The 15,693-nt window shown below is 42.0% G+C and overlaps 1 protein-coding gene across 9 annotated transcripts in view; it reads left to right on the top strand.

Moving 5' to 3' along the window:
- Positions 1 to 15,693, top strand: part of SHANK3 (SH3 and multiple ankyrin repeat domains 3) — a 521,647-nt gene that overhangs the window by 401,725 nt on the left and 104,229 nt on the right. For all 9 annotated transcript variants that reach the window (XM_077264301.1, XM_077264298.1, XM_077264303.1 and 6 more), the window contains one exon: positions 9,092 to 9,243. In XM_077264301.1, the coding sequence (XP_077120416.1) occupies positions 9,092 to 9,243 (152 nt within the window). The remainder of the gene's footprint in view (positions 1 to 9,091; positions 9,244 to 15,693) is intronic.

The following is a 15,693-nucleotide window of genomic DNA, read 5'->3' as shown; positions in this document are numbered from 1 at the left end:
CCCAGACTAACAATATTAATTCGCTCAAAGGGTCACAGATAATGTCCGTACTCAGCATTGAGCAGAGAGTAGGAGGGATGAAGGAAAAGGAGGATACTCTCCTCAGCAATGCACCCTATAGATAACCCTGCCTTACTGCGGAGGTTTGCACCCTATAAAAGCACGCAAGAATAGTTCCTCCGCTCAACACTTCTATTTTGGGGGGTATTTTGGTCATGATAGACAATATACAGTCGTGTGACACCAGCTTTAGAGTTTCTCCATGCCTCTTATCGCTCACTGCTTGAAAGCATTTTTTTTTACTGTGCTACATTGGACTATTCATAACTCTAAGCAACTCTTACAAGCACTTCTGTTTTTTGCATTACGTCCTTTATTTTATGACTATTACAGAGTTGTCATTAATCTGTGGAGCGATTAACATGAGTGCATACAATATGCACTATATTATAGGGAATCTGTCAGCAGGGTTTTCCTATTTAATCTGAGAGCAGCATAATGTAGAGGCAGAGATCCCCTACATTTCATCTATTGCAGATGAAGAATTAAATCAAAGGAGAGTGTTTAAAACTATATACTATCTGCACTTATATGTTTTGCATTGTGCAAATTGCCTCTTCAGAGAGGAAGAAGACTTGATCTCTATAGCGCCACCTGTTGGAAGTAGCGATCCTACAAGTCATTATCGACCGTTTAACGAGTCTTGCAATATGACTTACGATAAAAGCCAAATCAGAATCTCAATTTGCATGTTTTGCATTGGCATGTCATGAGTATTACATACTTTTCCGACCCATCCCCACAAAGAAGGTGTATGGATAGAAGCACCGACCATTCTACCCAACCACAATGGGACTTTTTATTACAACAATAGCTGTATGCTGTGTAGAACCAATCACACAATGGACACCCACAGACTCCACTGTGGGCTGTCTGATTTAGCAGCAGTTTTGATATGGGGAAATTTAAATGCATCTGTATTTTTCCTTCAAACTAGGGAATCTTTGACGTAGTCTTGGGTACAGAGGTAAACAGGACCTTACTCATCCATGACAAATTCCTCTATATAAAGGTTGAAGAACGCATGTTAAGCATGCAGGCTTGGGTTTTGCAGTCAGTTGTGCTTTCCATAGCAGAAAAAAAATCATGTTATGAGCCATGTGATATTACTTTAGTAGGTGGAAGGCAACTCAGATATGTCTTAAAACATATTGTTTTGTTCTTGTCTCAAGGTTATTGACCTACAAAATGTCCTTCTGTTGATAGCCTCCTTGTAAATTACTGTGGTAATGCAGCTATGGTCTTATCAGGGGTAGAGACCATATTTGGAAAGATTCAACAGTTATGTAAAAATACCTTTAAAATGTCTTACTATAATATTAGGAAATTCAAAAGTTATGTGTATACAAAATCTATACAGTCCAGGGATTGAGTTAAAAATATCAAACTTTAAAGTTTATACCCATTCTATTAAAGAAGTTCTCCCTGAACAGGAAAATAAAAATAAAATGATATTGCCGATAAATAGTTTTAATTAGTAAATCAAACTTGATGAGAGGCAATCACTATAGTACATTAAAATGGCTATAGTCTCCTCCCACTGACTGAAACTGTCCTAGAATGTTAATAGCTAATAGTTAATAATATCTCCCTGTCTGGCCATCATACCTGGCTGACTGACAGATTCTGCAGCCAACAATAGACAGTGCAAAACAGAAGCTGCGGAAGGCCAAATGTGTAACATTTTTAATGATACCCAAATGCTAAAATGTCTTAGCTCAAAATACATGCATTTAAATAAAAAAAATGTCAAAAAGGGTGGACAACCCATAAAATGGGTATTCTCATGTTATTAAATTGCTTTAGTTAGTTATCTTGTTTCTAAGTGGCTGGGCCTCCAGACCTTGGCTGAGTGTACACATTAGTAAAATTCCAGAAGAGTTAACTCCTAACATCCCTGTCATCTATTTCCAATACATTGTTCTCTATGCCGCAGTTAGCTGCTCAACTCTCTCAGCTCTTGACAGGTGTATTATCAGTCCTGCATAATTATATTTTCAGCCCTCCACATCAAAAGTTTCCAGAGCAGTTCTCCTTAATCACAGCTCTCACTTTTCTGAGCAGCCATGTGCTTTACTTAAGGTACCTTCACACGAAACGACTTTGTAACGATATCGCTAGCGATCCGTGACGTTGCAGCGTCCTGGCTAGCGATATCGTTTAGTTTGACACGCAGCAGCGATCAGGATCCTGCTGTGATGTCGCTGAATAAAGTTCAGAACTTTATTTGGTCGTCCGATCGCCGTGTATCGTTGTGTTTGACAGCAAAAGCAACGATACCAGCGATATTTTACACTGGTAACCAGGGTAAACATCGGGTTACTAAGCGCAGGGCCGCGCTTAGTAACCCGATGTTTACCCTGGTTACCAATGTAAAATGTAAAAAAAACAAACAGTACATACTTACATTCGCATCCCCCGCCGTCTGCTTCCCACACTGACTGAGCGCCGCAAAGTGAAAGTGAAAGCACAGCACAGCGGTGACGTCACCGCTGTGCCCTGCTACTGCCGGCGCTCAGTCAGTCAGTCAGTGCAGGAAGCGGACGTCGGGGGACGCGAATGTAAGTATGTACTGTTTGTTTTTTTTACATTTTACGCTGGTAACCAGGGTAAACATCGGGTTACTAAGCACGGCCCTGCGCTTAGCAACCCGATGTTTACCCTGGTTACCCGGGGACCTCGGCATCGTTGGTCGCTGGAGAGCGGTCTGTGTGACAGCTCTCCAGCGATCAAACAGCGACGCTGCAGCGATCGGCATCGTTGTCGCTATCGCTGCAGCGTCGTTTCGTGTGAAGGTACCTTAAGGCTCTGTTATCTCTATATGTAAATATAATGATAACAGTGTACACTCGGAACAAACACTGACAAACTGTTAGGTATGTGCACACGTCCGGATTTCTTGCAGAAATTTCCTGAAGAAAACCGGAAATTTTCTGCATGAAATCCGCATTTTTTTTTTTTTGCGTTTTTTTTCCGTTTTTTTTGCGTTTTTTTAGCATTCTGCAAGCGTAATTAGCTTGCAGAATGCTAAAGTTTTCCAAGCGATCTGTAGCATCGCTTGGAAAACTGACTGACAGGTTGGTCACACTTGTCAAACATAGCGTTTGACAAGTGTGACCATCTTTTTACTATAGATGCTGCCTATGCAGCATCTATAGTAAAAGATAGAATGTTTAAAAATAATAAAAAAAATTAAAAAAATGTTTATACTCACCTGCAGGCGTCCGTTCCTATAGATGCCGGTGTGGTTCAGGACCTTCCATGACGTCGCGGTCACGTGAGCGGTCACATGACCGGTCTCGACCAATCACAAGACCGCGACGTCATCGCAGGTCCTTCACTGCACACCAGCTATAGAAACCGAAGCGGCAGCATGCAGCGGAGAGGCGGGAAGACTCCGGAGGCCATCGAAGGTGAGTATATGACTATTTTTTATTTTAATTCTTTTTTTTTGACCAATTATATGGCGCCCAGTCCGTGGAGGAGAGTCTCCTCTCCTCCACCCTGGGTACCAACCGCACATAATCTGCTTACTTCCCGCATGGTGTGCACAGCCCCGTGCGGGAAGTAAGCAGATCAATGCACTCCTAGGTGTGCGGAATCCCCGCAATTCCGCATTTTAATGAACATGTTGCTTTTTTTTCCACGATGCGATTTTTTCGCGGAAAAAAAGGCTACATTTGCACAAAAAATGCGGAATACACTGAAAATAATGGGAGGCATATGTTAGCGTTTTTTTCGCGTTTTTATCACGTTTTTATAGCGAAAAAAACGCGAAAAATACTGAACGTGTGCACATGGCCTTAAAGTGTAGTAACAGAACAGAGCTTCTAACCTGAAGTTTTGCTCAAGGAGGAGCACACCTTTCCCCCAAGCAGCCAGGACGTAAGGAGACTGCAGAGCTTTTTAGCTGCTTAATAGACTTTTTGAGAATACCTCTTTGAAGCTAGCATGAGGGAGGGGGATGGAACCTTTTAGTAGGGCTGTGGAGTCGCTAAGCCAAACCTCCGACACCTGTTTCCATGAGTCCGACTCTGACTCCACCAAAATGGGCTTCGACTCCACCAAAATGGGCTTCGACTCCACCAAAATGGGCTTCGACGCCACGACTCCGACTCCACAGCCCTGATTGGACATGTTCATTGGCACCTGTGTAAGGGTCCCTTTCCACTTGCGAGATAAAAAACGGTCCGTAATCTGGACCGAAAAAACGGATGGAACGTATGCGATTTTCATGCGAGTGTCATGCGAGTACAATGCGATTTTTAATCGCATCATCCGTTTTTTATAATCGCATCATCCGTATGACATCCGTATTACTGTCCGATTTGTACGCACCGGTGTCCTTTGAAAAGCCGGCAATTCAGCGCGGTGTACAGTAAAATCACACTGACAGGTTAGAATAGAGTAGATATATACACATAGAATAGGTATATATACATATATATATGTCAGTGAGACACCTATATATGTATATTTATATTTAATGCAGCGCTAGATAGCATAAAAGCCGCTAATTCAATTGCCGGCTTTTAATTTCTCCTTCACAAACCCGACATGATATGAGACATGGTTTACATACAGTAAACCATCTCATATCCCCTTTTTTTTGCATATTCCACACTACTAATGTTAGTAGTGTGTACGTGCAAAATTTGGGTGCTGTAGCTATTAAATTTAAGGGTTAACTCGCGGAAAAAATTGGCGTGGGCTCCCGCGCAATTTTCTCCGCCAGAGCGGTAAAGCCAGTGACTGAGGGCAGATATTAATAGCCAGGAGAGGGTCCATGGTTATTGGCCCCCCCATGGCTAAAAACATCTGCCCCCAGCCACCCCAGAAAAGGCACATCTGGAAGATGCGCCTATTCTGGCACTTGGCCACTCTCTTCCCACTCCCTGTAGCGGTGGGATATGGGGTAATGAAGGGTTAATGCCACCTTGCTATTGTAAGGTGACATTAAGCCAGATTAATAATGGAGAGGCGTCAATTATGACACCTATCCATTATTAATCCAATTGTAGGAAAGGGTTAAAAAACACACACACACATGATTACAAAGTAGTTTAATGAAATAAAGACAGCGGTTGTTGTAATAATTTATTGCTCTCTCAATCCATCAGGAACACCCTCGCTTGGCAACATAATAAACGCACAAGATACATACCCTCAGATGTCAGATCACGTCCCACGATGTAATCCATCTGAAGGGGTTAACTAATATTACAGGCAGGAGCCCTGCTAATGCAGCTGTGTGCTCCGTGCCTGTAATTCCCCGGCGAATGAATGAAATGTAGGTCATTGACCTACATTTCCTTCAGTCGCGGTGATGCGCCCCCTGGTGGATGTCCTCATATGACCTGGAGCGTGGGAAAAAGTTCCCAGGCTGCAGTTTATGAGAACATCCACCAGAGGGCGCCTCACCGCGACTCAATGTAAGTACAGATCCTGCTTTCCTTTCAGCACCCGGGGGATTACAGGCACCAGTGAGTGGTTTATCGCAGCTCGTGCCTGTAATATTAGTTAACCCCTTCAGATGGATTACCTCGTGGGACATGATCGGACATCAGAAGGTATGTATCTTGTGCGGTTATTATTTTGCCAAGCGAGGGTTTCCTGATGGATTGAGAGAACAATAAATTATTACAACAACCGCTGTGTTTATTTCATTAAACTACTTTTAAATCATGTGTGTGTGTGTTTTTTAACCCTTTCCTACAATTGGATTAATAATGGATAGGTGTCATAATTGACGCCTCTCCATTATTAATCTGGCTTAATGTCACCTTACAATAGCAAGGTGGCATTAACCCTTCATTACCCCATATCCCACCGCTACAGGGAGTGGGAAGAGAGTGGCCAAGTGCCAGAATAGGCGCATCTTCCAGATGTGCCTTTTCTGGGGTGGCTGGGGGCAGATGTTTTTAGCCACGGGGGGGCCAATAACCATGGACCCTCTCCTGGCTATTAATATCTGCCCTCAGTCACTGGCTTTACCGCTCTGGCGGAGAAAATTGCGCGGGAGCCCACGCCAATTTTTTCCGCCATTTAACCCTTTATTTCAGCAGCTACAGCGCTGAAATTTTGCACATACACACTACTAACATTAGTAATGTGGAATATGCAAAAAAAAGGGGATATGAGATGGTTTACTGTATGTAAACCATGTCTCATATCCTGTCGGGTTTGTGCAGGAGAAATGAGAAGCCGGCAATTGAATTAGCGGCTTTAATGCTATCTAGTGCTGCATTAAATATAAATATACATATATAGGTGTCTCACTGACATATATATATGTATATAGACACATTCTATGTGTATATATCTAGTCTATTCTAACCTGTCAGTGTGATTTTACTGTACACCGCGCTGAATTACCGGCTTTTCAAAGGACACCGGTGCGTAAAAATCGGACAGAACTCGCATGGTGCGAGTGCTGTGCGATTTTTTTCTCGCACCCATTGACTTGCATTGGCGAGTCTCGTCCGAGAATCGCAGCAATACGCAGCATGCTGCGATTTTTTTCTCAGCCGATCCAGATTTTTCTCAGTCCGATTTCGGCTGAGAAAAAAATCGCAAATCAAAAGACACCTATTAACTAACATTGGTCCGAGTGCAATCCGATTTTTTATCGGATTGCACGCGTCCGTTTTCCTCGCAAGTGGAAAGGGACCCTAAGTAGCATTCTAGGGCATGTTTTGGTCAATGTAACAAGTCAGCTGCTATTATAATGTACTATAGTGATTGCCTCCCTAGGCAAACTAAGTAATGTTCTAATTAATTGTATTTAGGAATTTATATGTAATGTGATTTTCCTTCTTTCTTTACTTTTTCGTATTCTCGTAGATAAGCCTCTGAGGTTCATAAACTACTTGAACATCAATATTATAAGTATACAAATATTGAAATACTATTTGGGAAATATCTGCATTTGGTGCAAAGAATGTTACCCCGTTAGCTAGCCAGCTCCTATTGTCCAGGAAAGCGTATTATTATGGCTTAGTAGGTCTTTTTATTAGCAAATCCATAATCTACTGTCTATAGCACTGGCTCCTGTGTATTTTGTATAGCAGAACCCCATGCTGGACTGACTAATACGTTTTAAAGGCGGATTGTGTATATCATGACATTGCCATTTATTTTTCTCAGAACTGTAAATGACAATTTCTCGCCTACTTTTCATCTTTGACCTTTTAAAAGTTCAAATATTTCTGACTTTTTATCCGTCTCCCTTTTGGGGGCCTGCATGTTTTATTCTTATGAATGAGCAGAATTTCTTGAGAATGTATACAGTATGGTGACAACAGCGGCTTATGTGACCTGCATTGTCTAGGTAATGTCACTTCACCTAGGCATAAAGCTTGGCCTCCTAAGCTGCATGCCTCTACTGCCCTCCATTATCTCATTAGGACATGCACATACTGTGAGGCTTCCAGTCAGGAGCAGCCTCGTATTCCTTCCATCATATGAAGAAGTCACTGTCTGCCATGCCTGCTAGTGAAGCCTGCATGTGCAAACATTGACTCGGTCTAATATGGAGTGGTCTCTCTGTTTAGGAGCAGTCTCTTTCTGTCACACATTTTTGCATTAATATTCAGCTCCCATCACACTCTCTCTGCAGTAATTCAAAATCTGTCAGGCAGCCGAGAGAGGAGGGAGAAGGAGCGAAAGTCAGAGGGAGGGAGGGGGAAGAGTGAGGGGAAGAGAGAAGGGACAAATATTGTTTGAGAGGGAATAAAAACAATGGTTAAGATATCTGTAAGGCAGGAGAAGTCAGTGTGAAAGCATGGTTGTATCACTGCGAAGAAACATTGACATTGGGAAGAAATGAGGATGAAGATACAAATGGAACATAGGAAGAAAAGACACAGGAATGTCACTAGAGGTTGATAAGTGAACAGGTTGTGCAAAGCAGGGGATGAGGAAAAAAGGTATGTAAGAGGAATAAACAGTACATATTCCAAGAGGGAGTCAATGAGAAGTACTAAAGGAAGAATGAAACTGGTCAAGAAAAATTTGGATCCTATCTACATGGAGCTTCGAAAATGAGAGATTGGGTAAGGAATAGAGTAGAGGGGGAGGAAGAAGCTGTGAGAGGTTAATCAGGGAGGAAAAGAAGTGAAAGAGAGGCCAGAGAGATAGCACCAGTGATAGACGATGAAGGGCTGTCTATTGATCAAGGTGAAGATTGGTGAGTGTGGGGCGGGGGGGGGGGGGGGGGGGGGGGTGAGCAGGTCCGGAGATTGTAGAATCCTGGGGGGAGAGAGAAGCATGAATGGACAACCCCCCCTTCTCCTCCCTCTGTCCTCCCTCCTCACTCTCCCCCTCCTCTGCTGCTGACAGTTTAACTGAAACGGCAAAAGAACAGGGAGAACTGCAGACAGCCGTGCTTTCCCTCAGCTTCTTCTCCATCCAATCCTTTTGACAGTCCTTCCATCTCCCTAGCTCCTTATGTTTATCTTCTTGTGTTCCTATCTTGCTCATCTCCCCATATCTTCATTTATTTCCCGTCCATTCCTCGTTATTGCTCCTCCTCTGCCCTTTCCTCTCTCCTTTGGATTGCTACTCCCCATCATTCTGACTCACTATATCTCTGAACCACCCTTTTGTATCCTTTTTTCATCCCTTTCTCAGTTTAATCTTGTTTCCTCCAACCATCTTATTTACCAAACGCCTTCCTTAGCTTATTGCTTTTTTTCCCCAAAAAATGCCTTTTTTTATTTCGCTTTGAATTTGGTGGGCTGGGTGGAGGGGAGAGGTGATTTAAGGACAAGTGGAGAGCAAAGTAGCCCTCAATAAGGTGGGGGTAGTAGTTTGGAGAGAGAGGTTTGAAAGGGGTTTATGAACATTATGAAATTGGGGAAGTGTCTGTGTCCCAGTATGGTGGTTTGGGCCCCCATGACAAGTGTGGAGGGGTACCACCCACCCACAAAGTTGAGATGTCAGTGAAAGTTTGGAGAAGTTGTGAGCTACTGGCCACCCACATGGCACGCCCACGTCCACTCAGCACCATCACCTATGTGTTTGTTTACAGCCCAGGGCCCCTGGATACAAGGAGTACCGGCCCTCGGGGGCCCAAAAGAAAACTGTACAGCGCGGTACCTGGAAGAACATTTATAGCAGTGAAGTCATACGAACCACAAGGACCTGGAGAGATCCAACTCAACAGAGGGGAGAGAGTGAAGGGTGAGTGCAAGACTCATTTCTTAGTTCAGGGAGCTCATGAAGTGCACTTATAGACTGAAAACAGTGATTGCCTTGTTCGATGCGCCAAACTGCATAAAAAAAATGCAACACAACTGGAAGCGTTTGCCACAATGACACATACCGTAACTATTAGATCCTGCTATAAGATGAATCTCAAGTTTAATGCATGAAAATTATAAATCATAAATGCAGACTTATTAAAGAGAGACTTAAATGCAATTAAATGATAAATGCCAGTGTTTTTGGATGACCTACAGTATATATTACAGAGATGTTGTAAGATACGGTGCAAAAATGTCCATTTTGAGGAGGCCCTTGCTTCTGAAGTGGTTATATCAAGGGATGCTCACCACTCCTGAGGAGCATGTGTTTCTGAAGTCCCACCCCTGAAGTGTTTATGGCAGAGCCTTGACTATGTGTTAATCTTGGCGGTGTGTATTTAGTAACATATCTAAGAGACAAAGCAGGGGTGCTCTACAGCGAAGTCCTGATGGCAACAGGAAAAAGGAAAACCATTGGAGTTGCGCACCTGGGGAAGTTTTGCAGCTGCACGCACAACTCTGGTGACGGGTGGTGATCCAACACGCAGACTGCTGCTCCACCCTCTCAGCCAGAAAACAGGCTCATAAATATAAAATAAGGGCGGTAAGGAGAAAAACAAGTGTCGCGGTGGACACTGTCATAGAAAGGATGGAGGATATTTATATAGAAAAAGCATTTATTAGTTAGAGTAACTCATTTCAAAATTTCATTTTGAGGATGAAATGAGACCAATTTCGAAACGCGTTGTTTTTACCAATAAATGCTTTTTCTACATAAATATCCTCCATCCTTTCTATGACAGTGCCCACTGCAATGCTTTTTTCCTTCCTACTGTCTTTATTTTATATTTAGTAACAGATGGCCTTCTATGGGATGCATTCTCCACAAGCCAGCCTGCATTTCATATGTTCCTTTTATATGTATTCTGGATAATGACTTGGGGTCCTTTGTCTTTATATGAATATGAGTGAAATAAAACCACACTTTTGGTCCTCTAACTGTATACAAATCTGCATATATATACCTATTTATGATGTGATGGAAAGGTACAGTGTATTGTGTAATTAATGTGCATATCTCCACAGGTCTGTGTGATCTTTAAGTATCATAGCCGCTGTCTCCTATAGCAGAAGTTTGAGAGTTTGTCCTAAAGTACACTTTTTAATATAAAATTTGAGTAATGTATTTATTTTTTCAATTTCTTTTGTTTGTCTACAAACAAGGAACAAAAAATAACAAATTTAAAAGCTGATCTGTTACCAGATTTGACAGTACAGATTGCATTCATTATTAAGTAGATCTCTTAGTCATGATGAGGTTGGTGTACTTATTTTTAAAATTGACTTCAGAATGGCTGATTACGTCCATTGAAAAGGTTAACCTCAATCTATGCCCTCCTAGACTGTGTGACAGCTCCTCATTGCCCATCTTCCCCACCGTTGAGTTGTCACACTGCTCAGTAGAAGCTGTCAGACTGTGTGAGTGGAAACTTAGTACAATTTGATTCATGAGAGGCTTCGCTTTTTACTTGCTAATTTTAAAGGGAACTGGCCCAATAATTAATGCCGCCTCAACTATGGGCAGGAGGAATCTGAGATCTATTCCTGCATGCTCAACATCTATGGTTTACAATGAAATCCGGCAACTTTTCAGTTGAGAGCATGGTCAGAGACAAGTTGGTTAGGCAGATTCCTGCTGGGTTCTCCCCGCCTGATTTGCTAAATGGACTTATCGCCCCCTAAACACACACACATAGGTAAACCTGTCATTCTAGCAAATAGGGTGGGGAGACTTCAGGGACCTGCCTCTTGGACTCGTCACCTCAACTATGTCTTTCTCTAAAATATTGTAGCATTTCAGAGTAAACCATAGATGTTTACAATGAAGAAGTTAGTCTCTGATTCATGAAAGAACTAACAAGTTCCTTTTAATGTCAGGATTTTACAGCCATACTGACATTGATTTTCAAAGCAAGTACAGCAGCCTCATCAAGTCAAATCAATTAATTTAATAACTATTACATTATAATGTATGTATGTTGTAGTTTCATGGTTTTTAAAGTGTAAAAGGTAAACATAAGTCCATCAAGTTCAACCTATAGCCTACATGCTTGTATTATGGAATCTGGTGGAAGGTCCACTTTTAAGAGAATGTAATACCACAGTTTGCCTTATGCTTCTGGCCTCCTAGCAATGGCTGCATGTAGCCTCATATAGTTATATGATCCATTTAAAAAAAAAGAAATACCGTACTGTGCAAAAATTTCCGATAGGTGTGGAGTAAATGCTGCAAAGTAAATTAAAAGGTTAATAGTTTATTTTTAACAAAGAACAGAATTCAAAGTGAACAAACAAAAGAAAATCTAAAACTAATCTTTATTTGGTGTGACCATCCTTTGCCTTCAATCAATAACAACTCTTCTGGGTACTGTGGTGTAGTGACCAATGTTACAGCCAGGGGGTGCTGTGTGTGCGCGGCAAGATGCACTTGGAGGCATAATTCTGATGAGACAAAGTCCGGCAGTGTTGTGAATGGCCGATATGTGTCGCAGAGGAAGTCTGCGTGGTAAGTCTGATGCAATGTTGTTGTTCTGGGACCTGTAGTCCCTCAAGAGTTTGTATAGTTGCAAGGGAGACTTACTAGGCTAGTTGTGTGAGATGGGCGGGACAAACTAGCCACACATCCACACTCCCACCTGTGGGAGTGGTTAGTACTATATAATGTGACTGAGGGCTGGTCACATGGTCTTGGAGTGTGGACCTGAATGGTCTATGACGGAAGGTCCTGGAAGCCTGTGTTGAAAGTCCTGGAGAATAGGATTCCTGAAGAGCACATGGCAGGGCTCTGGACCTAGCACATGCCAGTGTGTGGAACGGTCTGATAACCATGGGCAATACTGACCGGGGTCAGTGAGAACTGCTGTTTGTGGGATACCTCTGGAAAGAAGAGGGATCCGAGAACCTGTGCGGCACCAACAGGTAACAGAAAGGGATCCGTGTTATGCTAACCGGGGATAGAAGAGAGAGACATTGTGTATGGGGCACATCTGAGGCCAAGAGGTGTCCAGGAACCTCTGAAGGTTGCCAACAGGTAACGGAAAGGGGTCCGTGTCTTATGCTGACCGGAGTCAGAGACGAACTGTGGTGAAGTTGGATATGTCCTGATGGTGTTCAAGCTGTTACCAAGTTCCTGAGGATGTGCTTTATGTTGTGCAAAATAAACCTAAAAGACTCTGTTTTATAAGAAAACCGTGCCTGAGTGCGTTAATCTCATGCCAAGTGAGTGTCCCCCAAGACACGTAGTAGGCGCTACGCTACAGTACATTTGCACACAGTATTTGAAGAAATTCGGCAGGAATGTTTTTCCAAACATCTTGGATAACTAACCACAAATCTTCTGTGGATGTTAGCTTGTGCAAATCCTTCTGTCTTCTCCTGTTTGGGGTTGTGATCCCGGTGTAAAAAAAATTGAAGTCAATAGCTTTCCTGATGGTATTACATGATGAATAAGTATTTACCTGGGTTTCTCAGCATTGAGGACACCATTAAAGCTAACCTGTCAAGCGAATCATGCTGCATGATTACAGCCAGGTTTATTATTCTCTGAAATGCTCCAGTGTTCAGAGAAGATGTGCTGTAAAGATCCATCCCGGGATCACAGCTGGAAACTAGACTGGTCTAGCTCCGTCCCCAGCCGGCATTTCCCAGCCTTGCTGCAGGTGATTGATGTTTCTCTTGTCCTGTGTACATAGAGAGACCTGTCCATCACCTGCAGTGGTGCTGGTAAGAGCCGGCTAAGGGAGGAGCCGCACTAGTCTTGTCTCTGGCTATGGTCCCTGAATGAATTTTTAAAGTATGTTTTCTCTGAAACGCCAGATCATTTCAGAGTATAATATCCCTGGCTGCAATCATACATCCAGGATTTTATTTATGCTGCTCACAGTTGGGAAGCATGAATTACCTGACAGCTTCCATTTAAACTTGACCCAATTCCCAACTCCATTTGGTGAAATGCAGCCCCACACTTGTATGGAACCGCCACCATCAATAGCAGGCGAACAAACAGCCTGCTGTTACAGCCAAATATTTCACATTTTGACTCATCAGTTAATAAAAACCACTTTGGGCCAGAGTTCGGTGAACAATAGATAGATATAGCTTGCAGTATTTAACTGATGGCACTTCTGGAGATCTTCCTTTTTAAAAGGGAAGTAAGCATGATGTGTCCTTCATCTGATGCACTAAGTTTTCTTGGCTGCTCTATGCTTCTATGGTCATCAATGTTGCCCATTTCTTGGTGCCTTATCAAAACAGCTTGAACAGCACAAATTGAATTCCCAGTATGCTTTGAAATCTTTGGCTGGGAGAGACCTTACTGATGCAGTATAGCTACCTTGTGACTTGTTGCTGTGCTCAGTCTTGCCATCGTTGTATAAAGTGTGACATTAAACTGTCTTCCACAACATCCCGCTTGTAGCAGAGTATTACTGTTCCTCACTTAAGCCTCCTGCACAACTGTTTCTGTTTCACTTAATGACTGTTTCTACCTACATATAAAAATGATGTCTTAGGCTATGTGCCCACGTTACCTTTTTAAGCGTTTTTTCTGCTGTGGAAATGCAAATGGAAAATTTGGAATTCCGCATTGTTGTGCCCATGATGCGTTTTTTTCCGCAGCGGAATTGCATTGCGGGAAAAAACGCAGCATCTTCATTAATTTTGCAGAATCGCTGTAATTTTGCCGCTATATAATTGTATTGGGACGCATGGAAAAAAAAACGCATGAAAAACGCAATAAAAACGTGAAAAAAATGCTAGAAAAACCTGGGAAGGGAGTCCGGTTTTGATGAGGAAAATTCTACTTACATTCTGCAGCGTGGGCACATAGCCTTAAGCTAAGTTCACACTAGGCGTTTTTGCTGCGGTTTTTTTCTGCAGCAAAACCTGCACTCTTGGCAGAAATGAAACGGCGTCAAAAGCGCATGTTTTGGTGCAAATTTTTGGTACATTTTTCAGGATCCTATGTTTTCGTGCGGATTTTTGGTACGTTTTCAGGATCCCAAAGTTCAGCTTTGCTTCCACCACAGAAGCATGAACACAGGTCACCAATACAAGACATATCATGAAAAAATACACATACAAATGTAACAGCTGGGGGAGGTGAATTGGTCTGGAGTAATTTTCCTAAGACCCTGGCAATGCATTGAGTTGGTAGGACACTGTTTAACTTTAGAAAGGAAGGAGGAATTCAGCAAGGAAACTTATCTTATAAATTAAACTGGTAAATATTTTTCAAAACTTGGAAGTTTTAAAAGCATTTACACGTTTCCTGCTGAATTCCTCCTTCCTTTCGGATGTTCATGCTGCAGCTGCTCTGGCTTCATTCCTATGAGGACCTCCATGCTCCACACACCCTGTCAGGTGAGCTGACTAACCTTGAAGTTTTTTCCGTTACTGTTTAACTTTCACACTTTGCTCAGCCATTGAGTTTCTCACACATCATGCAATCTCACACCTCGGTCATCCACAGGAATTATTCGATTTCACACCTTTGTAAGCCAATGTTTACTTTGTATGCATCACTAATTTAATGAAAGTACTAATCCAAACAGTCATCTTACTGTAGATGACCAAGACAAGATGGTAAACCTGGAAAAATCACAAAAATAAATGGGTTTCATATACTGCTGAATGTGCTTTTTTTCATTTTGTCAGCATTTTTTTCATCACTCATTGCTTTTAATGGTTGAAAAGCGTTGAAAGAAGTGACATGCTCTATGTCCAAAAACCATAAAAAGCACAAAATACTACAAAAAAACAATGTGTGTGCATAAGATCTCTGAAATCTCATAGACATAGCTGGTACTGTAAGACGCAGCTGAAAATTCGCATAAAAAAAAAGTAAAAAAAAGCAGCAAAAACACCTAGTGTGAACTTAGCCTTACAGATCCATCAAGGTGGATGGGATTTATAGAAATGTCAGGTCCACTGTGCATTTTTATTTACTCAGCGTAAACTGACCTGCGGTGCTTGTTTTAAATCCTCAAAATGTGAGTATGCTGAGTTTTACGGTCTGATTTTTCCTGTAGAATTGCAATAAAAAAATGAACATCTTTTTAGTACTTTTCCACTGTGAAAACGCATTAAAAACACATGTAAGCCACACATGATGATATCAACGAAGGTTAGTCAAAGCTATATTTAAAACATGGCATACCAAAAAGAGACAAAAAATGTAGCATCAAAAATGTGTGAACAAAAATTCACTAAAAAACGCAATGAAAAAAAAACCCGGAAATAACTTAATTTAACTAACAAGCATAGAAACGCTGCAAAAAATCTGCAATGTGAAAACTCCCCAAGTACTCATTATGGGGACATAGCCTAA

Source organism: Ranitomeya variabilis, chromosome 5 (assembly GCF_051348905.1).
Source record: "Ranitomeya variabilis isolate aRanVar5 chromosome 5, aRanVar5.hap1, whole genome shotgun sequence".
Classification (NCBI taxonomy): Eukaryota; Metazoa; Chordata; class Amphibia; order Anura; family Dendrobatidae; genus Ranitomeya; species Ranitomeya variabilis.
This window is presented reverse-complemented; position numbering and strand designations above follow the sequence as displayed.